General features: G+C 47.6%; 2 protein-coding genes across 20 annotated transcripts in view; one reads left to right on the forward strand and one right to left on the reverse strand.

Moving 5' to 3' along the window:
- The window catches only part of DNAI1 (dynein axonemal intermediate chain 1), a 79259-nt gene extending 73862 nt beyond the window's left edge, over positions 1-5397 (reverse strand). For all 5 annotated transcript variants that reach the window (XR_014817772.1, XR_014817773.1, XM_084979854.1 and 2 more), the window contains exon 1: positions 5166-5397. Coding sequence is in view for 2 of the 5 variants with exons in the window: in XM_084979854.1 (XP_084835980.1) it covers positions 5166-5195 (30 nt within the window). In the remaining 3 variants the exon portion in view is untranslated. The remainder of the gene's footprint in view (positions 1-5165) is intronic.
- Positions 5398-5656: 259 nt separating this feature from the next.
- FAM219A (family with sequence similarity 219 member A) overlaps positions 5657-27825 on the forward strand; it is a 64043-nt gene continuing 41874 nt past the window's right edge. For 9 of the 15 annotated variants that reach the window (XM_084979899.1, XM_021064680.2, XM_013980168.3 and 6 more), the window contains exon 1: positions 5657-6010. Coding sequence is in view for 14 of the 15 variants with exons in the window: in XM_021064680.2 (XP_020920339.1) it covers positions 5951-6010 (60 nt within the window). In the remaining variant the exon portion in view is untranslated. The remainder of the gene's footprint in view (positions 6011-27825) is intronic. The other 6 variants (XM_084979895.1, XM_084979896.1, XM_084979902.1 and 3 more) reach the window with 1 other exon arrangement.

Raw genomic sequence — 27825 nt, forward strand, 5'->3', positions numbered from 1 at the left:
TTATTATTATTAAAGTATAGTTGATTTAAAATGTTTCATCAAGTTCTGTTGTACAAAAGAGTGACCCAATCACACACATTTCCCTGTGCTGTACAGTAGGATCCCATTGCCCATCCTCTCCAGATATAACAGTTTGCATCCCCAGATACCCCCAAAATGCCCATCCCTCCCATTCCCTCCCCTTTCCCCCCACCCTGGAACCCCAAGTCTGCTCTTCTTGGCCAAACTCGGTTTCTATTTTTTTGTTTGTTTGTTTGTTGTTTTGGGGCTGCGCCTGCAGCATATGGAGGTTCCCAGGCTAGGGGTCTAATCGGAGCTGCAGCCGCTGGCCTACACCACAGCCACAGCAACTCAGGATCCGAGCCACGTCTGCAACCTACACCACAGCTCATGGCAACACCAGATCCTTAACCCACTGAGTGAGGCCAGGGATCTAACCCACAACCTCATGGTTCTCAGTTGGATTCGTTTCTGCTGCGCCACGATGGGAACTCCTGTTTGTTTGTTATTTTTAGATAGGATCATCTGTTCCATATTTTAGATTCCACAAATAAGTGATATCCTATTGTATTTGTATTTTTCTTTCTGTTTACTGCCCTTAGCATGAGAGTCTCTAGTTCCATCCATGTTGCTGCAAATGGCATTGTTTTGTCTTTTTTATGGCTGGGTAATATTCCATTGTATATATGTACCACATCTTCTTAATCCATTCATCTGTCGATGGATATTTAGGTTGTCTTGCTATTGTGAATAGTGCTGCAGTGAACATAGTGGTGCATGTATCTTTTTCAATGAAAGTTTTGTCTGGATATATGCCCAGCAGTAGAATTACTGGATCATATGGGTAGTTCTGTATTTAGTTTCCTGAGTTACCTCCATACTGTTTTTCATAGTGATTGTACCAATTTACATCCCCACCAATAGTAAAGGAAGGTAGCTTTTTCTCCACACCCTCTCCAGCATTTATTTGTTGTCTTGTTAATGATGGGCATTCTGGCAGGTGTGAGATGGTACCTCATTGTAGTTTTAATTTGCATTTCTCTAATAATTAGTGAAATTAAGCATGTTTTCATATGCCTGTTGGCCATCCATATGTCTTCTTTGGAGAAATGTCTATTTAGGTCTTCTGCCCATTTTTCAATTGGGTTGTTTGGATTTTTGTTGTTGAGCTGTATGTGTAGTTTGTATATCTTGGAGATAAGCCCTATCTGTTGCACCTTTGGCAAAGGTTTTCTCTCATTCTGTGTGTTGTCTTTTCATTTTTTTAATAGTTTCCTTTGCTATGCAAAAATCGAGTTCAACTAGGTCCCATTGGTTATTTTTCTTCTTGACACCTATCACCATATGATAAACTATATATTTTACTTATTTTTTTATGTCTATACACATGGAATATAGAAGTTCCTGGGCCAGGGGTTGAATCCAAGCCACAGCTGCCACAACTCGGGATCCACTGCACTAGGCCGGGGATCAAACCCATGCCTCTGCAGTGACTAGAGCCACTGCAGTTGGATTCCTAATCCACTGAGCCATAGCAGGGACTCCAATGTATTTTACTTATTTGTTTATGACCAATTGACCTCCAACTAAAAGATAAGCTCCATGAGAGCAGGGAGTTTTGCTTATTGCCATATCACCAATACCTGGAACAGTACCTGGCATAGAATATAGATGCTCAATAAATAACTGTTGAGTGAGAGTAACTGTTTACATCATCGGAATGTTCATCCTCTTAATTTTCAACACCCAGCTCTTAAGGCATGGGTATGTGTATTTCACATTTGAATCATTCATAGTCCTACTACCAAAGCAGATATAAACAGGAACCCAAAAAGTGGGCTTCTCCAGTGACATTTCCTTGTTATCACTCCCCACTAGTCTCCTGATCCTAGGCTCACCCCTTTCTATCCTTCAAACTCACTCAGATTAAAATTTCCAAAGAACAACTCAATATTCAGAATTCAAAGTTTTTTTTCTTTCAGAATTTAATCTATTCCAGTAATTGTGCTAGGTTCGGGGGAATGAATGGCGAATGAGACAGACATGATCCTTGCCATCACAGAATTTATCACCCTGTCCTGACTCCAGAAAGGGGATTTAATCCCTTGGAGGAGAATATTATGGGCAAACTGAGACAGTGATATATGAACAGGAGATGAAGGAGGGATTTAGGGTAGAGTGGAATGGTGCAGGGGGCAGCAGACAGAAAAGACTATACCAGGCAGGCAGAGGAAACAGTGATTTCAAAGACCTAGAGGAGAAAGACAGTGTGAATGTCACTTTCCAGGAAACGAGGGCAGTTCAGTGTGCTGGGACTGTGGGATCATCACAGAGTGACAGCGAGATCCAAAGTAGAGTGGGTAGCCAAGGCTAGACCTTGGCTTGTATGGCTTGTAGGCCATACAAAGCAAGTTGAACTTTTGGGACTTTATCCTGAGGGCTAAAGGGAGTCAATAAAAGGTCTCATGGGCAGTGCAACATAAACAATGGGGTTTAAACTCTTCTCTGTCTTCTAACAAATCCAAATCCTGGGAGTTCCCATTGTGGCTCAGTGGTAAAGAACCCAACTAGTGTCCATGAGGAGTTCCCAATATGGCACAGCAGAAATGAAACCAACTAGTAATCATGAGGTTGCGGGTTCTATCCCTAGCCTCGCTCAGTGGGTCAAGGATCTGGCATTGCTATGAGCTGTGGTATAGGTCACAGATGCAGCTTGGATCCAGCGTTGCTGTGGCTGTGGCGTAGGCAGGCAGCTGTAGCTCTGATTTGACTCCTAGCCTGGGAATGTCCATATGCCACAGGTGCAGCCCTAAAAAAAAGACAGATGACAACAACAACAACAAACACTAATCCTGACCTTCCCTCTTCACTGTGGGCATCCAAGTCATGGTTCCTCCAGCCCTGAAGATTTTGTGCTGATCCACGCTTCACCTCTCTCTCTCAGCCTCAGGGATCCCATCTCCCCTTATCTTTGTATGCCTGTGTTCTGTCTCCCCCACTGCACTGAGTTCCCAGAGGACAGGGACTTCTTAAGGCTCTCAAGGTTGTCCCACACCCAGCTCACCACTGACCCAGAATGGGCCTTACTGAGACAAGTGGGTGTTGAATACAACCTAGCACAATCCAGTTTTTCCCTCAAACCTTACACACCAGTATTTATGTTCTAAAACAACCCTTCCCTTCAAGGGGCAGTGCTGATGTGTGCAAGGGCAGTTGACCCCCGTTTCTGTTTCCTGTTGCAGTCACCTCTCTTTGCTCTCGGTTTACCTAGCCTCTAATATCTCCTCTAAGGGGCTGGAGAAAGGATTCCCAAGTTTGTTCAAACAGCAAGTGCTAGAAAAATTTAATCTGTAGTGACAGAAAGCAGAGCAGTGGTTACCTGGGGCTGGAAGGTTGGAGGAGAACTGCCTGGGATGAGGCACAGGGAAATTTTTTGCGGGTAGAGGAAGTGTTCTATAAATTGATGGTGGTGGTGGTTCACAAGCACATAAATTAGTCAAAACCTGTCAACATGTATAACTAAAATAGTCCATTTCATTATATGTAAACCAGGCCTCAGTAATGCTTATTTTAAAAAACCTGCATGTAAGAGTTCTCTTGTGGTACAGTGGGTTAAGAATTTGGTGTTGTCATTGCTATGGCTCAGGTCACTGCTGTGATGCTGGTTTGATCCCTGGTCCAGGAACTTCTGCAAGCAACAGGCATGGCAAGCAAGCAAGTAAATACATACATACATAATACATATGTACATACATACATAAATACATAAAACAGACAAATAAATAAAGCTGCAAGTAAATTAAGAGTCAGTAAGCCTGGGAATTCCCTTCATGGCTCAGTGGTTAATGAGCCCGACTAGGATCCATGAGGATTTAGGTTGGATCCCTGGCTTTGTTCAGTGGGTTAAGGATCCAGTATTGCTGTGAACTGTGGTGTAGCTCTCAGATGAGGCTCGGATCCCACGTTGCTGTGGTTGTGGCATAGGCTGGTAGCTGTAGCTCTGATTCAACCCCTAGCTTGGGAACCTCCACATGCCACCGGTGTGGCCCTAAAATAGCATAAATAAGTATATAAATAAATAGTTGCTAAGCCTGAGCACAGTACACGAGCTGCAAAACACAGTTTAACCCCAACATTAAACTATGGCAAGGCCATATGGGAATAGCATCCTCCCCATGGCTGCAGAGATCTAAGAATGATGGGTGCACCTGCTACAGAAGGCCAGGTGAAAGAAGCAAAGGAACAAAGGCTAACATGGAGGAGGCCAGACCAAAATATGTAAAGTCACAAACAGCATGCACATAGATTTGCTCTCCAAACCTCAAAACACCCAGGCCTGAGTGATGGAAGTTTAGAATCAATAAATAGAAGCTCTGCCTCAAAAAGCCAGAAGCTGCATATTAGTCCCAAGGTGATAAATTCATAAAGAGTTTGGAAAAAGTGACTCTTGTAGGACTGCATGGCTTGACCACAGAGGCTCCTCGAGAAGCTGGGCTTTACCTCTCCTTCCAGGGTGAAAGGGTCACCTTGGGTTTCCTGGGAGAAGGGGTGATGACTTTCCAGGTGGCAACAAGGACAGTTTGGAGTGTTCAGCACGTGAATGGGGACAGGAAAGGGGTCTCTCGCCTCTTCCTCTTTCAGTGAGCTCTCTCTCCTTATGAGTCTCCCAACACAGAAGATCTAAACCAAATGCCTGCACCTAACCTCTGTGTCTCTCATGCAGTTCTCCCAAACTCCTTCTGTGAGCTCCCAAAGGCCTGTGTCTCCACCTAGCCCAGCACGGAGCACATAGCAAAGGGCTGAAAAAATAATTTCTTTGGGACAAGAATGTGAGGGCAAGGAGGAACATATTGGGGGCGGGGGGAGGGGTGTGCTTAAGGAGGATGGGCTGCTCTGGAGGGGTCTGTGGAGTGAGGAAGTGCAATGGTGAGAGGACAGGTCAAAGAGTGGTGGGAAACAGTGGGTCAGGGGCAGTGTGAAAGAGGAGGCTAAGAGTAATGGAAGAGAGCTAGTCTGGGGACACAGGCCAGGGGTCACAGGGAGAGAGAAGGTTAGAGGTCAACAGGGAAAGGAAGATGAAGGATCAGTCGCAGAGGTATGATCACTGGTCACTGGCAGCGAAGGTCAGAGGTCACTGGGATAGAGCAGGTCTCGGTGTGTGTTACCTGCTTATGAGGCGGCTGTTTGGGGGGCATCTTCAAAGAAGCAGGAAGCACCTCAACTCCTGGAGCACCTACAAAACGCTCCCTCGCCTGAGGACAAGAAGACTGTCCGTTCCCTCAATCATGCACAGGAAATCCGGATTCTCTTTCACTTCAATTCCCAATCTCAGGGGTTCTTTGGGGACAACTGTCGCTGTGGGTCTCCGTGCCCTTGCAGAGTGGAATCGGCTCCTCCCTGACGCGGTTACCCAGCAACCAACCGGCAGCCAAGGCGCAGGCGCCTCCGACGCCCCCTCACGGCTGGAGGAAAAGGCGGGGCTGGGCGAGCAGGGAACCCCCAGCTCCGCTAAGCCCGGCCCCCTCCGTCAAGACTCGACTCGCTGCCCTGCGATTCGGAACTCCTGCATGTGGGAGGGGCTAGGGCCCCCAGATACCGCCTCCTCATGAATAATGCAGACTTCAGGCGGTGTCCCGGACCCGGAAGTGGAGTTGCCGAGTCACCGCAGTGGCTGAGCTGCTGACAGGAGGCGGCGGCGGAGGAGGAGGCGAGGCAAGACCTGCGGCTCTGCCGGGCCACAGTCGCTGTAGTGCTAGGCGAGTCGACGGAGCCACGCCGGCCTCAGCCCGCCTGCAAACCTCCCGCCCCGCGCTCACCCCTCCATCTGCCCGACTCATCCGGGGCGGCCTAGTCTGCACCACCCACCAGGCTCCTTGGGGCCGCCGCCCCGCGCGGTCCCGTCGGCGTCCCTGGCCGCGCCCGGCCCCTGGCCCGCTCGCCCACCGGCACCATGATGGAGGAGATCGACCGGTTCCAGGTGCCCACCGCGCACTCGGAGATGCAGCCGCTGGTGAGGGGGCGGGCGGCGGGCAGGCCAGGGCCGGGAGGGGGCGCTGCCTTGAGGAGGAGGGAGGGAATCAAGCCTGGGGGACAGTGCGGAGAGGGCGCCTCGGATGGGGCAAAGAGGGCCATGAAAATGCCTCTCCGGGGGAGGGAGACTTGCAGGACAAGAAAGCCGTGGGAGAATACGTGGGATGATAGCAAAGGGGCCTGTAAGGGCGGAGAGCACTGTCAGCGAAGGCAGGCCAAGGGAGCTACGGGGAGTGCCGTCGGATGGAACCGAGCGGAGGCACAATGGTGCACACCGTTAGTGGAGGCCCATAACGGGGGAAAGAAGGGAACTGTCATGGGGCATCGCCGGTGGCAGGCCCAGGGGCTGTGGTGAGAGGTAGGGAGGCGTTTAGACCTAAAGGCCTGTGATGCTCAGAGCGGGGGATGGGGCCAGCGAGCAGACAGTCTGAGGGACCCGAACTGGTTTGTAGAGGAGGAGGGGCCTGCCCGCCAGTTCACTGGCTATGTATGGGAACGCGGGGACTGACCGTGGACCAGTGGGAGCAGGGGGAGAGTCCATGCAGGACCCCGGAATTTCGTTCTCCGGAGGAGAACGTGGTCAATCTAGCCTGGGGGTGCTGGAGCCGGGAAGGAGAGAGCACTGTGGCAAAACAGAGAATCCGGGGCGCAGATGAGAGAGCTCGGGAACCGGGGGAGAGGGGGCGGGGCCGCTCTGGAGCCGCTTGTGCCCACCGGTTCGGGAGAGCCCCCAGCATCCTAGGCCTACGTGCTTAGAGTCCTTGCTGGGCGCCGATCCTGCAGCCTGTCCGCTGCCCGGGAGTCAAGGAAGAATGATGTCATCGCTGCCGGCGCACAGGGAATGGAAGGGGGAGGGCGATGCACGGAGGCCGGCCTCAGGGAGACGGTACCCTCTGACCACCGACCGCTCCCTGGGGCCACCTGACTGGCTTGTCCACCCAGTGGGCGGGAGACGCCGAGGCCTAGCCAGCTGGTATAGGGAGAGGGGGAAGGGAGGGAGTGCCTGGCTCTATTCTCTGCCTTTCCTTCTCCTTTTCCACTTGGAACCCAAGGGGGAACTGGAAGAGGGCAAGGCAGGCCAGGAACCTGAAGGTGTGCAGGCCCAATTCTCTTGAGCTCAGCTGGAGCTCAGCAGAGCTCTCCAGGTTTTGAAGATCTGGGGCTCCCTAACCCTCTTCCCTCTATGTTAGGTGGAGGTAAGGAACAGGTTCTCACCTTGGGCCTCCCAGGCCTCTGGCTGACAGATGTGCTCTGTGGCTTTCTGAGCAAATACCTGTCCATTACAGCAGCCAAAGCAGACCTTGGCAGGGACCCATGACCAACCCTAAGCCGCACCTTTTTGAGGATGGTAGGGAGAATCATTAGAGGCCACCTCACAGGAGATAAGTGGTTTTCCTTCCCTGTTGCTGGACTTTATTCCTAGCCTGATAGCATCACTGGATTGTGTGAGGGCCAGAAAATCCTGGTGAGAAGCCTGTCCCATGAACTTGAAGAAGAACTTGAGGCTGGGCTAAGAGAACTTTCCTTCCTGAATTATCTTTCCAGTCAACTCTGGCTTGTCAAACTAGATTGCCCTTTCAGTTCTAAGTATCTAATCAAGACTCAAAAGTAAGGGCAGATGAAGGAGGAGGTCCGAGTGAGTCAGGAGAAGAAAGCAGTGAATTGGTTCTTGCCTCTCATCCGGGGTTCCTAAGAAGGGAGGCAGTAGCTGTTCAGCGAGAGGGAAGAAAGAAGGGGTCACTGGGCTCTCTCAGTTGTCCTTGATGTATCTGTTATTGTCTGGAGTTTTCAACAATGGTTTGAGTGAATAGTGGCCTCGGAAGACTCCTGAACCGCTTCTGATCTGTGTGGCTCTGGAATAGAAGTACTTATGGCAAGGAGGCCCTTAGAAAAGCTGTGACTGCCTCCAGACCCTTTTCTTGAAGGCCAGTAGAGCCCTTCTCTGCAAGAGAATACTTTCTTGAGGTTGAATGAGCACCTTATGGAAGTAGCAATACAATCATCCTCCATTTGAGAGTCATAGACATTGCCCTGCAGCTCTCTGCCTCTCAAACTCTGTTTCCAGGTTAACATCTAGAGGATCCCTGGAACTCCTTAAATGCTCTTTGTATTATTGAGACAAGCATAATCTTGAGTGGTTTCCCCCAAGAGCCTCATTTCGGGGCATAAGGAATCAAGTTGGCACACTGCAGAAGAGAAGGGCAGAGTGGCTCTTTAGAGGTGTTTGGGTAGCCCATGAAAACCAGGGTGTCAGGCTCAGCTGTGATCTATTTTGGTGTTTTCCATTATTTATTGTGACCTCTAGGAAATCTCTCTTCTCTGGACTCAATTTTCCCATTTATGAAAAGAAGACACACTCTGTCTTTAAAGTTTAAACAAATTGCTCCTCATTCATTCTTCCAGAATGTCACAAGAACCTGATATCATTGATTCAGGAAATTCATTCACCAGTACTTATAGAGCACCTGTTCTGTTCCAGATACACCAGGGATTGGGGACAGTGGTTAGCAACACAAACGTAGATATAGCCCTGCCTCCTGGAGCTCACAGTTCAGAAGTTGCTGTTCTCCCTCGCCCCCTCAGTATGAGCCACTCAGAGCGCAGAGTAGGGGCTGTCTCCTAAGCCCTAAGGGAAACAGGGCTGTGGTGTCAGTATCATTGCCCCTTTCTGCATCAAGCTGTAGTGATAGTGGCCTGTCACATGGGTTGATCATCAAATAACCCTTCCCCCCATGGTGGTTAGAAGAATCCAGAAGGCATTCCTTACTTGGAAAGGTGGAAAGTATCACTTTTTTTTTTTAATGATAAAAATCACTTTTTATTGGTGAAGGTATCAATTTCTCTTTGATTTGTTTCATCTTCAGTTTTTCTGTTTGCGTACCTTTTTAAAAAATTTTTTTAACTATAGTTGATTTACAGCGTTGTGTCAATTTCTGCTGTACAGCAAAGTGACCCAGTCACACATATATATATACACACGCATACATTCTTTTTCTCACTTATCTTCTATCATGTTCTATCACAAGCGATGGCTATAGTTCCCTGTGCTATACAGCAGGAACATCTTTTTTTACATTATTTACTTGAAAGAGAAACTTGCACTTGAAAAGGAGGCCTAGGGGAGTGGCAGGAGCTGGGAGAGAAGGCATAGCCAGCAGATCTGGGTGTTTCCAAGGCACTAATTTAAGCATTAGTTCTCAGCTAGTGGGAGGAAGAGGAAGAGATCCCTGCCCTGTTGTTGCTGCTGCTGTTGCCACAGCTGCACAGAGCCTCCTGTCTGGGGTGGGAGTTTGCCTGAAGGGAGTTGCCTCCCTCCTTCCCCCATCACACCAATTATTTAATTGGCCTCGCTGCATCTCAGCAGCTGAACCAGGCCTGGGCCTATCCCTGAGAGCTCCCCAGGGCTTCTCCCTGTCGCCTTATAAAGGAAAAGAGAGCTCCTCTTGGAGACCTCGTCCCTGGGCTCCACTCCTGCTGTGTCTGTCTCCCAGACAATCCTGAGTGTTTCTGAGCACAGATTTTCCCAAAGAAACTGCCAGGGATAGACTTACCTTGTATGTCAGTTCTATGGCCAAGCCACACACCTCACTCATTTAGGGAAGCTCCCAGCTCTCCAAGGCTCTCTGTTGAGCAGCTGGGTTGAATTTAGGCTATTGTTCATGTGAGCTGTAGAGATAGGCTGTCTGGCCCTATTGTCTGTCTGCTGGGCTGGTTAGTTCAGCTTCACAGTCTATGTCTTCCCTTCGGCTGCAGTTGGACAGGAAGAGATTTGTTGCAAAACAAACAGCAAATAATTGGAGCTTTTGAGCATTTAATTATGTCAGACAAAACTCCTGTGCTCTTAGAGATTAAAAAAAAGTCATACGGCACCAAGACAGGGTCTCTGTACACTTGAGAGAAATACTAGTCTGGCCTCCCTGAAACTTAGGTTATCTATTAACTCATTTGTTTAGTTCATGAGCATATGCTTAATTCCAGGTACTTTAATGATAAAAGCAGGAGTTCTCTTGTGGTACAGTGGGTTAAGGATCTGGCACTATCACTGCAGCAGCTCAGGTCACTGCTGTGGCGCCAGTTGGATCCCTAGCCTGGGAACTTCCAAAATAAAAGGTTAAAGACAAGTGATATCTCTCCACTGGGTTGCCGGAAGGATGGGCTCAACGGAGGGTGTTCCTGGGAAAGAGTGACACCCTCCTTGGAAGAAGATGAGGAATTCTGAGGTTCTGACCCTTTGACCACATGAGTTTGGAAAGGAGTTGCAGACTTCCCCTGACTCCTGGCACTCAGGGATGGGGATGGGCAGGACATTAATTTAGTGAGTGGGCCACAGAAGCTCCTGAAAGTGGCAGAGAAAACACTGTAAAGCTAGCAAGAAGCCACTGCAGAAAATTGACCCACATGTATTCTGTGGTCTGAGAGCCTTCAGGTGCTTCCTTGTGGTAGGATGACTCTTTAAGGGTGGGCTCACCCAGTGGTCCGTGTAGCTCGTGATCCAGAAGCATTGCTCAGGTTCTAGGGAGAGACATACCCTTCTCTCTCTTCCTATTTTGCAAAGTGAAGATCAGGTTTGCTTAGGCCTCCAGCTCCTCCCTTACTGCTTATCTCCTCAATCAACAAACACTAAGGACCTACTTTCTTCTAAATGTTGTGCTGGGAGTTCCCGTTGTGGCTCAGCAGTAATGAACTGGACTGGTATCCGTGAGCACGTGGGTTTGATCCTTGGCCTCCCCCAGTGGGTTAAGGATCCGGCATTGCTGTGAGCTGTGGTGTAGTTTTCAGATGTGGCCCAGATCTGGTATTGCTGTGTCTGTGGTGTAGGCTGGTGGCTACAGCTCCGATTTGACTCCTAGCCTGGGAGTCTCCATATTTAGGGATTCCCTAAAGAAACAAAACGAAACAAAACAAAATGTTGTGCTGGGCTCGATAACACAGCCTCTTGCTCCAGGGATGGATTTACACAGTGAAGACAGATTGAGGCACTCAAGGTTATAAGCACTGTAAGAAGTAAGAACCAGGTCCAAGGGGAGGAGGAAGGAGCAGGATGGACTGAGAATCTGGGGTTAACAGATGCAAACTATTGCCTCTGAAACGGATAAGCAATGAGATCCTGCTGTATAGCACTGGGAACTCTAGTCACTTATGATGGAGCATGATGGAGGATAATGTGAGAAAAAGAATGTATATATGTATGTGTGACTGGGTCACTTTGCTGTATAGTAGAAAACTGACAGAACACTGGAAACCAACTATAATGGAAAAAATAAAAAATCATTAAAAAAAAAAAAAAAAAGAAGAAAGAAAGAACGAGCCGGGTCCAGCACAACCAAAGGAAAATAGGAAGGGTTCTCATCAAGAGGTCAGGGAAGCCTTCACAGAGACATTGCCGAGCTGTCTCTCAGAAAAGAACTAGAAACTTGGTGGACAGTAAGAGGAGGTGAGGGCAAGAGTTCCAGGCAAAGGGGATAAAGGAAAAAAAAATGGAAGGGTGCATTTGAATGAATGAGGGTTATAATTTCATTAAGAGAATGATCAAATTTGAGGTTAGGACTATTCAGTAGTGGCTGAGAGATTGGAAACGGTGAGACTGGAGATTGGAAAACTAAAGGGAAGTTGGATACAATAATAACCCAGGCAAGAGATGATAGAGGCCTACACTAAAGCAGAAAGAGAGGAGGGGACATATGTACAGATACTCATAACATGGAATAGGCAGGATGTGGTACCTGTTTGGAGGTGGGATGGAGAAGTAGGGACTCAAGGATGACTCAAAGTTTCTGGCGTGAATATCTGGAGGGCAAGAAGTACCATCACCACCCCAGGAAATTTGAGGGGCCTATATACCTCTTGGCTTCAGGGACTGCTTATATGGGTGAAGGCCATAGTTTTCCTTTGCTCTGCTGTTGAAGCCACATGCTCAGTGTTGTGGGGGACCAAGGAGTCCTGAAAAAAACAAAGAGCAGATGATACTGGCCCCACAGCCTCAAAAAGGATACTAAGAAATGTTTTCATCTGCCAGTGACTGCTTTTCCCCGGCAGCCTGCTTTGATGAATGCAAATGAATTGGTGGCAATGAGGAGCCATGGTAGGGATACCTGCCCCTCGCCACCCCACCCAACCCCCTGCCCCAGCAGCACTTTGATAAAGGAAACATAAAATAATTTGTTGGCTGAGTGTTTTATGTTAGTTTCTGGCCTTGCCTTTTACCATCACACTGGTCAAACCTATGGTCTTCTGACTGGTTGCTTGAGCTGGACCCTTCCAGTGGTTTCTTCTAGAATGGATGTGTGAGTTTCTGCTTCACTTATAAGAGTCAGAATGGGCTCCCTGTCTCTGAGACCAGCCTGGAAAGAGGCACTTGGTGTAGAAGCAGCCCCCAGGCTGCTATCTTCCAGGCAAGGTGTGCCAAGGAAGCAGGCTTCTGGTTTGAGATCACTCCGAGGTGTCTTGGCTTCTCAAAAGCCCCAGGTGTAGCCTCTGAAGGCAGGCACATGGTACCTTGTAGCTACCTGACTCCATGGTAGTTGGGAGCCAGGCTGAGTCATTTCCAGCCCCCAGCTGCCTGCTGCCCTTGACTGACTGTAGCCCAGAGTGAACAGAAATGGAAAGCAGAGCCTTCTTCACTTGAACCTGATTAGCCCCAGGGACTCTCCACCCTCCTGGAAGGGGCAGATGGAGGGTTTCTGGAAAGGGGATGTGGGAGACAGCTTCTTGGCTTAGCTGCTTCATGCCTTCCAGCAGGCCCTGAGAGAATTGGTGCGGGGAGCCCCAGAGGGGACAGGAAGGGGAGAATCAGGCTCAGGGCAGATACCCAGAGGTGCTGGTTGAAGGAAGCAAGAAGCATGGATCTGCAGGCTCTCGGGTCATTGTTTCCTAAGGAGACTCTGGTGGGAGTCTGGCCATCTGGGCGGGAGGAAGGAAGGAAGGAAGGAGGCAGAGCTGGGACCAGCTCTGGATCTGGCTCTGCTCTGGAGTTCAGAAATTGGCACAGGACCCAAAGGCCTCACTGTGGTGCAGCCCAATGAGCTCCTGGGCTCTAGGGAAGGCTCTGGAGTAGGGAAGTCATCTAGGAAGGAGGTCCAAAGGGTCTGGCCGGGGGAACAGGTAAATGGGGGAACGGGTAGATGGGAGGTGAGATTCCCCCCAAGATCTTGCATTCTTTTTTCTTTCTTTCTTTTTCTTTCTTTTTTTTTTTCTTTTTTTCTTGTCTTTTTTTTTTTTTTTTCAGGGCCAAATCCACGGCATATGGAGTTTCCCAGGCTAGGGGTCTAATCAGAGCTACAGCTGCCTGCCTATGCCACAGCCATAGCAACTCGGGATCCAAGCCATGTCCTCGACCTATACCACAGCTCACGGCAACACCAGATCCTTAAACTGCTGAGTGAGGCCAGAGATTGAACCTGTGTCTTCATGGATGCTTGTCAGGTTCGTTTCCGCTGAGCCAGGATGGGAACTCCTAGACTTTGCATTCTAAGGAGTGAGTTCAAGCAAATATGTACTTGCATTTGTTGTTGTTATTGTGAGATATCAAATTGAGGATCAGATGGTTGTGTTTCTTTTGTTTTTGTTTTTTGGTTTTTGCCTTTTTAGGGCCACACTGGCGGCATATGGAGGTTCCAAGGCTAGGGGTCAAACTGGAACTGTAGCCGCTGGTCTGCACCACAGCCACAGCAATGTTCAGATCCAAGCTGCGTCTGCAACCTACACCACAGCTCTCAACAATGCCAGATCCTTAATCATTGAGCCAAGACCAGGGATCAAACCCATGTCCTCATGGATACTAGTCATATTTTTTTCTGGTGAGCCAGATGGTTGTGTTTCTTGAGGGGGAATTTTAAATTTCTGTGATGATGATGGATGTGAGTGTGTGCACAGATAAGAGTGGACTGACGGCCATAAAGGAGGTTCTCTGTCTGGGTGGGGTGGAGGGATGGACTAGGAGTTTGGGATTGGCATATGCACACTGAAGTATATGTAATGATTGGCCAGTGGGGACCTGCTGTATAGCACAGAGAACTCTACCCAGTATTCTGTGATCATCTATGTGGGAAAAGAATCGGAAAGAGAATGGATGTGTGTATATGTATGACTGAATCACTTTGTTGCACAGCAGAAATGATCACAACCTTGTAAATCAACTATACTTGAATAAAACTTAAAAAAAAAAAAGGAGGAGTTCCTGTTGTGGCTCAGCAGGTTAAGAACCCAACTAGTATGCATGATGATTCAATCCCTGACCTTGCTCCGTGTGTTAAGGATCTGGCGTTGCCACAAGCTTCAGTGTAGGTCACAGATGTGCCTGTGGCACGGATCTGGCATTGGTGTGGCTGTGGCATAGGCTGACAGCTGCAGCTCCAATTTGACCCCTAGGCTGGGAACTTCCATATGCCACAGGTGCAGCCCTAAAAAAAAAAAAAAAGGAAAAACAACAACAGAAAACAAAGAATGACCATTCTAGCCTTGAGAAATATTAAGTATGACAAGAGGCCACACCCAGGCAGAAATGAGCCAAGCTGCCAAGCTATGGTTCCTGGCTTGGTTTTGCCTCTTTTCTTCACCAGACTCTAGGCTGTCACAACCAGAGTCCACCCCATCGATCTATTTAGAACAATACCTGAAGGGGTACTTTAGCTAAGATTTGTTGAATAAACTGCACCCAAACAAACATAATTATGTACAAGCTATAAATGATTTAAAGTTCCCATATTAATTTCCAATTTTGTCCTTATAAAGAGATTAGTGAAGCTCTCAGTCAAGCGTGGTACAGAACAGCATTTCCTATAGTATATTCTTAGGAATATTGGTCCTTTGAGATACTTTATGGGAGGGAAAAAGGATCCATAGACAAATTCCTTTGGGAAACCCTATGGATTCTGTCCTATCACAGAATTTACTAGCATTTTAAAGACTCTGAGAAATCTTTTTCCAGCTTTGTTTAATCCAGTGTTTCCCAAGCTTATATAATTATGGAACCTTTTTTCATATTATACCTGTTATAATCTTACAGAACCATTGTGTTTCATGGAATACTCTTTGGGAAACTCTAACATAGAAATTTGTCTCTCTTCTGATCCGGTCTAGATTTCTATTCTTCCCATCTCCTTTGAACCTCTTCTATAGCCTACACCATTTTGCCTCATGCTAGCTTCTGATGGAATGTTGTTGCTTTTCTGCTGAACCTATTGCCGTTAGTAGGAATCTTTGGTCAGGTGCAGAAGCAAATATTAAGTGCCTAGTTTTTCTCAATATATTGCTGAGGGGGCTTTACTTCCCTTCAAGTCCCTCTACTAAGTTCTGCTTTGGTGAAACCAGCATTTTCAACCATTGACTCTTTTTTTTTTGACAGCTTCATTAGATGTAATTCATATACTGTATACTTTACCCATTTAGTATTTTACTTTTAATCCTGGTGTGGCTGCTGCATGCCTCAGTTCTTTTAATTGAAGTATAGTTGATTTACACTTGTGTTAGTTTCAGGTGTACAGCAAAGTGATTCAGATATATGTATAGATAGATATATAACTATTCTTTTTCAGAATCTTTTTCCTTATAAGTTATTACAAAGTATTAAGTATAGTTCCCTGTGCTATAGAGTAGGTCCTTATTAGTTATCTAGCATGTCTCGGTTCTAGTTGTCTCTTATGCCATTGATCAGTAATGGGCTGCCTGGATCATGTGTTAAGGTGGATTCTGAGGCTGAGTCCTGGTGCAATGAGAAACAGTGACAGGGTTGAGTTTCTATGTCTGCCATAGTCTTCAGTGGGGAAACATCAGTTCTAGTGTTCTGCTTGCCATCCTGGCAGCCCTGAATCATCGTAGCTATCCTAGGCAAAGAATACAGGAAAGGAAGTCTCTTGGAGGTGTTAGCCAGCTCAGCAATCTGTTTTACTAAAGGTTGAAGTCTTAGGATATGGCTCTTTAAGAAATGGGTGTAGAAATCTGATCTCTCCTACCATGATCTTCGGTATGGGTTTTTGACTTATGTAATTACGGAACCATTTTTCACGTTACATCTGTTATAATCTTACAGAACCATTGAGTTTCACTGAATACTCTTTGGGAAACTCTAACTTAGAAATTAGTCTTTCTTCTGATCCAGTCTAGATTTGTATTCTTCCCAGCTCTTTTGAATCTATTTTATAACCCACACCATTTTGCCCTATGCTAGCTTCTAATAAAGTTAATAGTCCTTGGGAAATAGGCTATGTAAGAGGGAATAACCTTGACTCTGCTGAGCAGATAAGAGGGGGAAAGAGATGAATTTGGGAGATCTCATAAATATCTCATAAGGGTTTGGCCACACTTAAGATGAAACTATAACCCCTTGACCAGAGGACCAGGAAGAAGGAGTAGACTACAAGCAGAGACCCTTAAGCCAGTAGTTAATGGAGAGGAAAAGTCCCGCTGTGGACTATACAGCCTTAGCACTGTTTTTTCCTCTTGCCATTTCCCCAGAGACTAGCTTCCAAGTCCCTAGTCATCTTGGCTGCTCTAGTGCATGGACTTTTGAGTTTCTTAAGCTTGGAACTAGACACAGATCTTTCGGTGTGATCTGACCAGCACAGATTACTGTGGAGCTGCCACTATCCATCCTTTGATATTGTACTTCTATTATTGTCGGTCCAGGTTTCATAATCATGCTTCATAGCTGTATCTGTTGTTATGCTGAACCCAGGGCACACCTGAAATAGGGTAGCCCTTTGCCTTAGCAATGTAAAATCAAGGCAAGAACCCAGAATGACATCTTAGACTAGGCTGACTGCTAATACAGGTAAGAGTCTACTGGGGCTAGTGAGGTGGTGGTCTCATACTTAATGGAAACTATACCACATGTGTGTAATGTGACTCTCATTGTCAGAGAGCTAGTTGGCTGAAATCAGCAATGTGAAATCTAAATAGGAATCTAGTGAGGCAGTGTGATTGGGTAGACTAGGGTAGACCTTCAAAGAGAGCTAGTGCTTATGTGGACAGAAGGCTTAATGGAAGTCTACTATGTGACATAGCCACCAGACAAGACCATGTGCTCCTGGGCTGTATTAATAGAAGTTTGGAATTCAGGTCCTAGGAGACGATAGTGCCATTCTGCACTGGTCAGCGCCATCTGACGTCCTACATTCTATGTTGATGTCATCATTCAAAAGAAGGAGAGACTAGAATGATGAAAGGAGTCAAAACCATGTCACGTGAGAGTAGTTGGAAGAACTGCGGCTGTTAGCCTGTAAACAAAACAAAACAAAACAAAACAAAATACAAAGTATTTTAGGGTTTTCAGATGCCTAAAGGACTAGAGTTAGGAAAGATGGTTAGATTCCGTTTTACCTGTGGCATCACAGGTAGGAACCAGGGCCATGGGGTGGAAGCATGGACATATTTCAACCTCTAGAGCCCATTGCCTCTCATCTCCTGTGGTTCCTAAACTGGGCCAGAGGCCAGGCACCTAGAAGACTTATTGCTCTTTGCAAAAATGCCACATTCTTTGTAAAGCAGGAGCTAGGAAGAACATTCTAGCAATAAACATAGTTCTATCAAGTTGCACAGTATAAACATGTCCCCAGAAATCCACTGTGGGGAGTTCCCATCGTGGCTCAGTGGTTAACGAATCTAACTAGGAATCATGAGGTTGCGGGTTCAGTCCCTGGTCTCGCTCAGTGGGTTAAGGATCCAGCGTTGCCTGAGCTGTCGTCTAGGTCGCAGATGCAGCTCAGATCCCACGTTGCTGTGGCTATGGCATAGGCCGGTGACTACAGCTCCGATTCAACCCCTAGCCTGGGAACCTCCATATGCCGAGGGAGCAGCCCTAAAAAAAAAAAAAAAAAAGGAAAAACAAAAACAACAGAAAACAAAGAATGACCATTCTAGCCTTGAGAAATATTAAGTATGAATATTAAGCAGGAAAGACAAAAAAAAAAAAAAAGCCAAAAATCCACTGTGGAACAGAGTATGAGCAGCCCTTTCCTGGTTTTCTATTAATATGTGTTTGAAAGGCACAAAAACGCCACCATCTTCACATACCCTTTTCTTTCCTTCAATAAGGTGTGAACTCTCCATTCTGCCTCCCCTGTAGCCCTAATACATTGTCTTTGTGTGAAGTTTGTGGATGCAGTTGTCTCATCCTTATCTTCAGTTCCTTTTTAAGGTAGATGTTTTTAAGGATGTTTCCAAAGCATCTGAACCCCACCTTATGTAATAGATTGGGAAAATAATTTTTGCCTATTTTACAGATTGCAAGCAGAAGCCCACAAAGATAAATAGACTTGGCCATGGCCCCACTGGAGGTTGGCATGGCCTAGACTAGAACCCAGGTATTCTGACTCCCAGACTGTGCTATTTCCTTCACAATCTGGGACCTAATGAAGTTCTTCTGCATGAACTTAAAGTTCTCCACTGGTTTTTTTTTTTTTTTTTTTTTTTTTTTTTTTTTTTTTTAGGGCTGCACCTGCAGCCTGTGAAAGTTCCCATGCTAAGGGTCAAATCAGAGCTGTAGCTGCCAGCCACAGCAGCCGCAACTAAACCACATCTGCAACCTACACCACAGCTCATGGCAACACCGGCTCTTTAACCCACTGAGAGAGGCCAGAGATCAAACCCGCATCTTCATGGATGCTGGTTGGATTCGTTACCACTGAGCCACGGCAGGAACTCCTCCACTGGCTTTTGAGGCATCTATGCTAGGCTTCTGCCCTTCCTGCCAGCCATACTTTCTACCATCCATAACAACTTTCTTCCCAGTTGGTCCAGCCAGGCCCTTCACGTCCTCTCGTCTATTGGCATCTTGAGGCCTCCTCTCCTCTTAAGTATTCTCTCCCCTCTCCTTCTCTGCCTATTGCACTCCTACCTTTCTTCAGAGGCCCATAGAAACCCCCTCCTCCAGGAAGCCTTCCCTGACTATCCTAGTGAGTTTTCAACCAATGCCCAAAGCCTCTATGACCTCTAGCATGTAACTTGACACATATGATGTGCTGATTTGGAGTGTCCACTTTGATGCATTGTGTTGTGAATTCTATCATCCCAACTCCCCTTTTAACTCCTTGGCTCCCCAGAGCTCCCAGTCTGGCCGAGAAGAAACCTGCTCGCATGAAGCAGAACTATAGAAAACTACAGCTCCTTCCTTTAAACACGAGTAAGAGTAGGGAGGAGTTGGGAGGTGATTCTAGGGAGCAGAGCAGGAGCGACCCAGAGGGAGACAACTGGGTGGGAGTTATCAGAGTAGGAGGTACTTGTGGGGAATTGTGGGAGATGCAGGGGATAGTTAGATTGGAGCACTCATTTATTATTCAAAAAATATCTTTTGAGGAGTTCCCATCGTGGCACAGTGGTTAACAAATCTGACTAGGAACCATGAGGTTGCGGGTTCAATCCCTGGCCTCACTCAGTGGGTTAAGGATCTGGCGTTGCCATGAGTTGTGGTGTAGATCGCAGATGCAGCTTGGATCCCGTGTTGCTGAACCTCCATATGCCGAGGGAGCGGCCCTAGAAAAGGCAAAAAAACAAATATATATATATATATATATATATATCTTTTGCGCATCTGCTACTTGCAAGACACTGTACCAGTCACAAGGGATAATAGGACAAATAAAGGCAAACATGGTCCCTGCCTTTATGAACTGGCAATCTAGTGGGAGAGACAGATACTCAACAAATAAAATGCACACATAAAATTACAGTGACAAACTACGACAGGTGCTAGAAAAGACAAGAACAAGGTGGCATGAGAGAATACTAAAGCCTTCCATATTAGACTGAGGATGTCAGGCAAAGCTCCTATGAGAGTAACATTTGAGGGATTCCCATTGTGGCTTAGCAGGTTAAGAACCCCACTAGTATCTGTGAGGATGCGGGTTCAATCCCTGACCTCGCTCAGTGGGTTAAGGACCTGGTATCGCCATGAGCTGTGGTGTAGGTCACAGATGAGGCTCGGATCCAGCGTTGCTGTGGCTGTGGTGCAGGTTAGTGGCTGCAGCTCCAGTTGGACCCCTAGCCTGGGAGCTTCCATATGCCACACTTGCAGCCCTAAAAAGCAAAAAAATAAAGAAAGAAAGAAAGAAAAAGAAAGTGACATTTGAGCCCTGATACAAGATGAGAAGGAGCTTGAATCTCTGACAAGGAGTGACTTGCTTCATGCTCCCCAGTGGGTGGGGACTCCCAGCTGCGTGGGCAGTCTGAATCCCGAATCCCTGCAAACCAGCCTTTCTCCATCCTCTCCCTTTGCAGCATGAGGTCCATTTTCAGGAGTGGAAGCCATGGGAGAACACAGGAGAGCCAACCCAGCCGCCCTCCCATTGGTAGCAAAGCAGAGGATTTGGCAGCCCACTTTGTTGTGAGGCTGGAAAAGCTATGAATAGCTCTGTGATGTGTAATACTTAGTGAGCCAAAAACTTAGCTCTGCTGATGATGAACTCCTACCTGAACCTTCCACCATTGGATGACTTGCACACATCCTCCTGGAGATGAAAACAAGTATCTGGGGCTCCTGGAGGGAGGGGAAAGTGCCAGCCTGGATGTCCTGTTCTCTGTGTGTCAGGCATGGGGTTCACATTCTTTTTACCACAGAAACCAAATGCTACAAGCTGCTCTGTTCAGGGGCAGGACTGCCTCTGGTGGGAAAGCCAGCAGTCTATTGGCCTATAAATCACAGCAGCTGGTGAGAGGGGCCTCCACTGGGGCCTCCTGCAAATCCCTAAGGGGTTCCATGAGGATTTCAGCTTCCAGAAAGTCCTCTCTGCTCTCAGTGGGCCGCTGCTTCCAGCCCTGGCCCAGAGGAGGTCATAAGATTAGGGAAAGGCCGAGTGGGGATATTGATGTGGGGAAGTGGTGGTGGCTAGTAAGTAGTTTGGAGAAGAGGAGGGAAAATCACATGCAGTCAGGGAGGGAGACCAAGTTGGGGGATGATATTCAAGGTTGAAAACAATGACACTGGAGTTCCATTATGGCTCAGTGAAAACAAATCTGACTAGCATTCATTAGGACGCAGGTTCGATCCCTGGCCTCACTCTTGGGTTAAGGATCCGGCATTGCCATGAGCTGTGGTGTAGGTTGCAGACATGGCTCCGCTCTGACATTCCTGTGGCTGCGGCTGGCAGCTACAGCTCCAATTCGACCCCTAGCCTGGGAACTTCCATATGCCGCAGGTGTGGCCCCAAAAGGACAGACAACAAAAAAGGAAAGCAGGAGTTCCTGTCGTGGCACAGTGGTTAACGAATCCGACTAGGAACCATGAGGTTGCGGGTTCGATCCCTGCCCTTGCCCAGTGGGTTAACGATCCGGTGTTGCCGTGAGCTGTGGTTGCAGACGCGGCTCGGATCCTGCGTTGCTGTGGCTCTGGCGTAGGCCGGTGGCTACAGCTCCAATTAGACCCCTAGCCTGGGAACCTCCATATGCCGCGGGAGCAGCCCAAGAAAAGGCAAAAAGACAAAAAAAAAAAAAAAAAAAAAAAAAAGGAAAACATTGGCACCAAGGGAACCAGTCAGCAAAATATGTTCTATCATCCATCGGCCTCCCTGTTCCTGATGGAACCTGTTTCACATCCTTCATTTGCCAGGGCTGAGCTACAGCAGACAGGTTGTCTAAGGAAGCCCCCATGAGAGGAGTTGGTCTGAGTGTCCTTGGGAGGTAGAGATCAGGGAGAGCTGGTGAGGGCCTTAGAGGAGGAAGGCCTTAGAGGGCTGTTCACGGCCCTGGTAGGAAGTCAGCTAGGCACACTCTAGCTCTAGCACTTCTGCTATGACCTTCGACCAGGCTCCTAATCTTTCAGGCTATTTATAAAATAAATAATGTCATGCACATGAAAATGAACTGCCAATTACTGTATCATTTCTGATCTAAAGGTTGATGGTGATTAAGGAGTTGGTGATTTCCATTTTTTTGCAAGTGCTTCCCTAAGGGAGCTTTTACAGGAGAAGGTGAGACGATGGTTTATGGTTTATTCTTCTCATTATCAAACAGAGGAGTTCTTGGCCTTCTTGGCAGGGCCCTGATTAGGCCAGGTGAGAGATGGAAGTGCTCTGTGCACTCCTTGATTCCCAGAGGAGGCTCCATTGAGTGGGCTGGGCTGGGGGAGCCCCCCCCCCCCCCAGCACATCCCAGCCATGGCTGCTGCAGAGTCCTGTTGGTGGAGGGGACCCGCTGCTGATGCTAGTAGAGGATGTCAAGCTGCTGTTTCAGCTCCCAAAGGCCAACTCTCAGGGCTCAAAAAACATTTGAAAAAGTCCATGCTGCAACTATTCCCCTGACAGGTCAGTGGGCTAGAGAAGGCCTGCAGACCTTTGACACTTTAAAACATTTTGTCACGGGAAATTTCAAACACATTTTAAGTAGAGGAAAAGGAAAATGAGGGAGTTCCTGTTGTGACTCACTGGGTTAAAAACCTGACTAGTATCCATGAGAAGGCAGGTTCCATCCCTGGCCCCGCTCAGCGGCTTAAGGATCTGGCATTGCCGTGAGCTGTGGTGTAGGTCACAGAGGCGGCTTGGATCTGGCGTTGCTGTGACTGAGGTGTAGGCCAGCAGCTGCAGCTCAGATTCGACCCCTAGCCTGGGAACCTCCACATGCCACAGGTCCAGCCCTAAACCGGAAAAAAAAAAAAAAAAAATACAATGAATCATTTAACTTAATTCTCAACCTAGGGCTAATCTTGTTTCACCTATACCCACCCACTGGATTACTTTGAATAGTTTTTTCATCTATTGTTCTGTCTCATGTGTTTCTACAAAGTGGTAATTAGATCTCAAGGTCTGATCAGATTCAACTTTTTTGTGAAGTATTCTTCCAAAGTGGTGCTCTGTACTTCCTACTGCAACATATCAGGAGGCGCAGAGGACACACGGTTGTCCTGCTTTTTGTGTTGTTCGCATGGATTAGTGGGGTAGTTAGCCTGAACTCTCTCTTACAAAGGTTCCTCTTCAGGGAGTTCCAGTCATGGCTCAGCGGAAAAGAATCTGACTAGCATCCATGAGGATGCAGGTTCGATCCCTGGCTCAGTCAATGGGTTAAGGACCTGGTGTTACCGTGAGCTGTGGTATAGGTTGCAGATGCTGCTCTGATCTGGTGAGGCTGTGGCTGGTGGCGTAGGCCAGCAGCCACAGCTCCAAATTGACCCCTAGCCTGGGAACCTCCATATGCCACAGGTGTGGCCCTAAAAAGACAATTAAAAAAAAAGAAAAAAAGTTTCCTCTTCATCTTTTCACCAATGTTTTTAGCAGCCATTGATGATCATCGCCTCAGTCCATTTCTCATCAGGAGTCTCCCCCCCATTTGGACAACAAAAGAACTCCTGTCAATCTACACATTGCCTTTGTCCCCAGGAATATCACACATCTCCTTAGCCCTTTCTCCTTTAGGTCTACTTTTTCTACCACTGCTCTTATCCTAGACCATCATTTCCTTGCTTATCAACCCAACATGGGAGTTCCTGTCGTGGTTCAGTGGTTAACGAATCCAACTAGGAACCATGAGGTTGCAGGTTCAATCCCTGGCCTTGCTCAGTGGGTTAAGGATCCCGAGTTGCCGTGAGCTGTAGTGTAGGTCACAGATGTAGCTCAGATCCCATATTGCTGTGGCTGTGGTGTAGGCCAGCGGCTGTAGCTCCAATTTGACCCCTAGCCTGGGAACCTCCATATGCCACAGGTGTGGCCCTAGAAAAGGCAAAAAGACAAAAAAAACCCCACCAGTATGGCCCTAGGCTGCCCTTAGACCACACGTACCCACCCCACTTCACCGTGGACCTGGGTTCTGGGGGGGAGGGTCCTTACTTTAAGTCTGTTTTCACTGAGATAGCATTGTCTCTCCTCATGAAGCTCCTAGGTCTGCTCTCTGTACATTCTTCCAGGCCCATGCTTGAGCCTGCTGGAGAATAGAGGCAGCTCCAGTCTTTTCCTCCTCTGGGAAAGAGTTCAGCAGGGGCTGGGTTTATTTCACCTTCCCAGGGAGTTCTGAGCAGCCTTCTTCTGTACTGAAGAGGGTCTTTCTCACTCGTTTCCTGAGCTTCCTGCCCCAGCCTGGGCCTTGGCAGGGACCCAAGCCTGGTTTCCTGTTTAGCCGGGTTATGGGCCGGGAGAGGCAGAAGGAGGGGGTGGGTGGGCAGCTCCAGCACTCTTTAGGCCCTTTTCTCTTTCCAACCAAGTTCAAAAACCTCTGAGGCGGGAGTTCCCGTTGTGACTCAGCGGGAGTATCCATGAGAATGTGGGTTCCATCTCTGGCCTTGCTCAGTGGGTTAGGGATCCAGTGTTGCCATGAGCTCTGGAGTAGGTCACAGACACAGCTCGAATCTGGCGTGGCTGTGGCTGTGGCAAAGGCTGGCAGCTGCAACTCCAATTTGACCCCTAGCCTGGGAACTTCCATATTCCGAAGGTGCAGCCCTAAAAAGCAAAACAAAAAACAAAAACCCAACAAAACAAACAAAACAAAACAAACCTCTGAGGGTTAGAACATAGCCACCACCTCTGGGACTTTAGCATCCTTATGCTGCCCGGGATCTTCCCTCCTGGTGTCTCTCCTCACAGAGAAGAGAAGTAGAGACTGTGCCCTTCCAAGTGTGTGTGTGCCCTGAACGAGCACAGTGCAGGCACCATGGGTGCTGTGAGCCAGCTAGCCAGCAAGGCACACAGAGGTTGAGAGCTGCTTCTTGCAAACCCAGCCCCAGCCCCAGGTCCTGCCCCTGCCGCAGGAGTGCTGCACCTCTACCACCCCAGCCTAATAGCTATTAGCCCCTTAGTCATTAGGGCCAATGCAAAGGAGCATCTGATAGTGCAGGAAGGCTGAGAGGTAGGGGCTGGCTACGCAGCAGCAGGAGCATCTGATAGTGCAGGAAGGCTGAGAGGTAGGGGCTGGCTACGCAGCAGCAGGAAAACATTAGCTTTGTAGTGACTGCCCATCTACCCAGTAGAGAATTTCTGAAGAGTCTCGAAGCCATGGACGCCCCGTTCACATGCTTCCTTATGTCTGGTTCTGCCTTGGGCAGCGAAGAGACCCATTGCAGATTACTTCTTTGCTCCCCTCTCCTGGAATGGCTGCAGCCAGAACTGCAGGCAGCCCTATCTTTTTCATCCCCATGAAAGGAGTTATCAGAGGAAAGCATTGCCAGGTAGCAGGATGCCTGGTACAGCACCTTGCAGCTTAGATCCTTACACGGCATTCTGTGGTCTGGCTCCTGCCTTCCTCTCCAGCCGATCACCTACCATATTAATCTTCATCACTGCATCCAACCTCACCAGCCTTTCCTCCAGTCCTCTGATGTCCCAGACCCCTTCTGCTTTAGGACCTTTGCTCATGTTGTTCCTTCTGCCTGATATGCCTTCCCTGCACCTTCTACGTTTTTTTTTGGTTACTCTTACACATCCTTCAGATCTTAGCTATAATTTCATCACAGAGGGCTTCTCTTGAACTCTATCTAAACTTGGTCAGTGGCCTTCTCCACATTGTACTTTTTTTTTTTTTTTTTGTCCTTTTGCCATTTCTTGGGCCGCTCCCGCAGCATATGGAGGTTCCCAGGCTAGGGGTTGAATCGGAGCTATAGCCGCTGGCCTAGGCCAGAGCCACAGCAACGCAGGATCCAAGCCGTGTCTGCGACCCACACCACAGCTCATGGCAATGCCGGATCCTTAACCCACTGAGCAAGGGCAAGGATCGAACCTGCAACCTCATGGTTCCTAGTTGGATTTGTTAACCACTGCGCCACGATGGGAACTCCATCCATATTGTACTTTTTACCTTTATAACTTTACATATGTTTGTGTGATTATTCTGTTCATATAGGTCCTTCCAAAGACCAAGTTTTATGAAGGTAGAGACCATATCTATTTTTTACTTCCCATTATGTCTCCTATGCCTCAGAAGTTTCTTTACACATAGTAAACATTCACTAGATATCTATTGAATGAATGAAGGAATGAGCAAATGAATGAACAAATGAATAGACGGAGTCAACCTTCTTTTCTCCTTTACTTGGTTATCCCATGTCATATCTGACTATTATATCAACAATATGCCCTGCAGATGTGTGTCCTGCTTTTTATGAGTACTGTGTGTCTGCCACTAGATAGACGTTTCATTTCATCCTTTCAACATTGTGACAAAGGTATACATTAGTCTTCAGAGAAAAAGCAAGCATGACCCAAGGTCACAGCTAATAAGTAGCAAAGCCCTGTTTAAGCCCATTCTCTTAACCATAACACTACACTGCCCCCTTTTGGCAGTTTGGAGAGTTGTCACTGAGCACCTTCTGTCACTGGGACCTGGTTCATTTTAACTCTAAATCAATACTTTTGGAAATTAAAGCTCTAAGAAGCCATATTCCAGTTGCAGCCCTTCTGCTTTAGGTCATATTGTGGAAGGACACGGTAGGGAATTCAAGCTGAACTCCCCAGTGTCCTGAGGTGCATGTGTCTTAGGGTCTGTCTCCTGGCTGTTTTCTGCAGGCCCATTGTGGCCTTCAGGGATTAATACAGTGTCTAGTTTGTTTGTTTGTTTGTTTGTTTTGTCTTTTTGCCATTTCTTGGGCCACACCAGTGGCATATGGAGTTTCCCAGGCTAGGGGTCTAATCAGAGCTGTAGCCACCAGCCTACTCCACAGCCACAGCAACACGGGATCCGAGCCGCGTCCGCAACCTACACCACAGCTCACCGCAACGCCGGATCCCTAAACCACTGAGCAAGGCCAGGGATCGAACCCGAAACCTCATGGTTCCTAGTCGGATTCGTTAACCACTGGGCCACGACGGAAACTCCAATACAGTGTCTGGTTTTAAAGAGCGGAAGAGCCAGCTATTGAAACGGCCTAATAGGGAGTGTCCTGGGGGAGTTAGCATGGCCTGATTAAGATCCTAGGAAAGATCATTGAGAGGCAGAGAGTTTGTCTCTTTGTGATTTAGTCACCAAAGATAGAGCTCTGGAAATTGGCTTCAGCGCTTCCCTGGGAAATTCAGACTCAGTAAGAGGGCACTATCTCTTGCTGTTGATTAGAAAAGCTCAAGTTAGTCAGTTTTCCAAGCTCCTTTTGGTGGCCAGAGAAATTGGGACTGATGAATACTTTAGACTAAATGGAAACAAAGTAAATGAGGAGAGAGCAGCATAAAACAAAACAAAACAAAAAAAAAGAGCTACCATTTATGATATGTGTCATGCATGCTGCAAAGCATTTTACATATATTATTTCATTTAATTCTAACCCTGGCCCTGGAAAGGAAAGGGACGTTAAGAAACGTAACCTGCCGAAGATCATACAATCCGCTGGCTTTAGAATCATATAATCCAGGTCTTCTTTTTTTTTTTTTTTTTTTTTTGTCTTTGTTGTTGTTGCTATTTCTTGGGCCGCTCCCGAGGCATATGGAGGTTCCCAGGCTAGGGGTCCAATCGGAGCTGTAGCCACCGGCCTACGCCAGAGCCACAGCAACGCGGGATCCGAGCCGCGTCTGCAACCTACACCACAGCTCACGGCAATGCCGGATCGTTAACCCACTGAGCAAGGGCAGGGACCGAACCCGCAACCTCGTGGTTCCTAGTCGGATTCGTTAACCACTGAGCCACGACGGGAACTCCAAATCCAGGTCTTCTGACTTCAAAACCTGAATATTCCCCACACCTCTTTGGTAAGACTGTACATTATCACAGTCTCTCTGGAAAGAAAACTGCCTGCCCCCTTCAGCACTTCCACTTCTAGGAATGTATTAATCTGTACAAAGACTCCACTCCACCCTGAGATATTATAATAGTTATAAATAAATATATATAATGTTATGTAATATTGTAGCATTATAGTAGTTATAATAGCTGCAACTTTATAACAGGGGGAAAAAAGAAAGC

The sequence above is a fragment of the Sus scrofa genome, chromosome 10, assembly GCF_054392235.1.
Source record: "Sus scrofa isolate SSC_HxYL_T2T_F1_AM1 chromosome 10, Sscrofa_HxYL_maternal_Yorkshire_Landrace_v2.0, whole genome shotgun sequence".
Classification (NCBI taxonomy): domain Eukaryota; kingdom Metazoa; phylum Chordata; class Mammalia; order Artiodactyla; family Suidae; genus Sus; species Sus scrofa.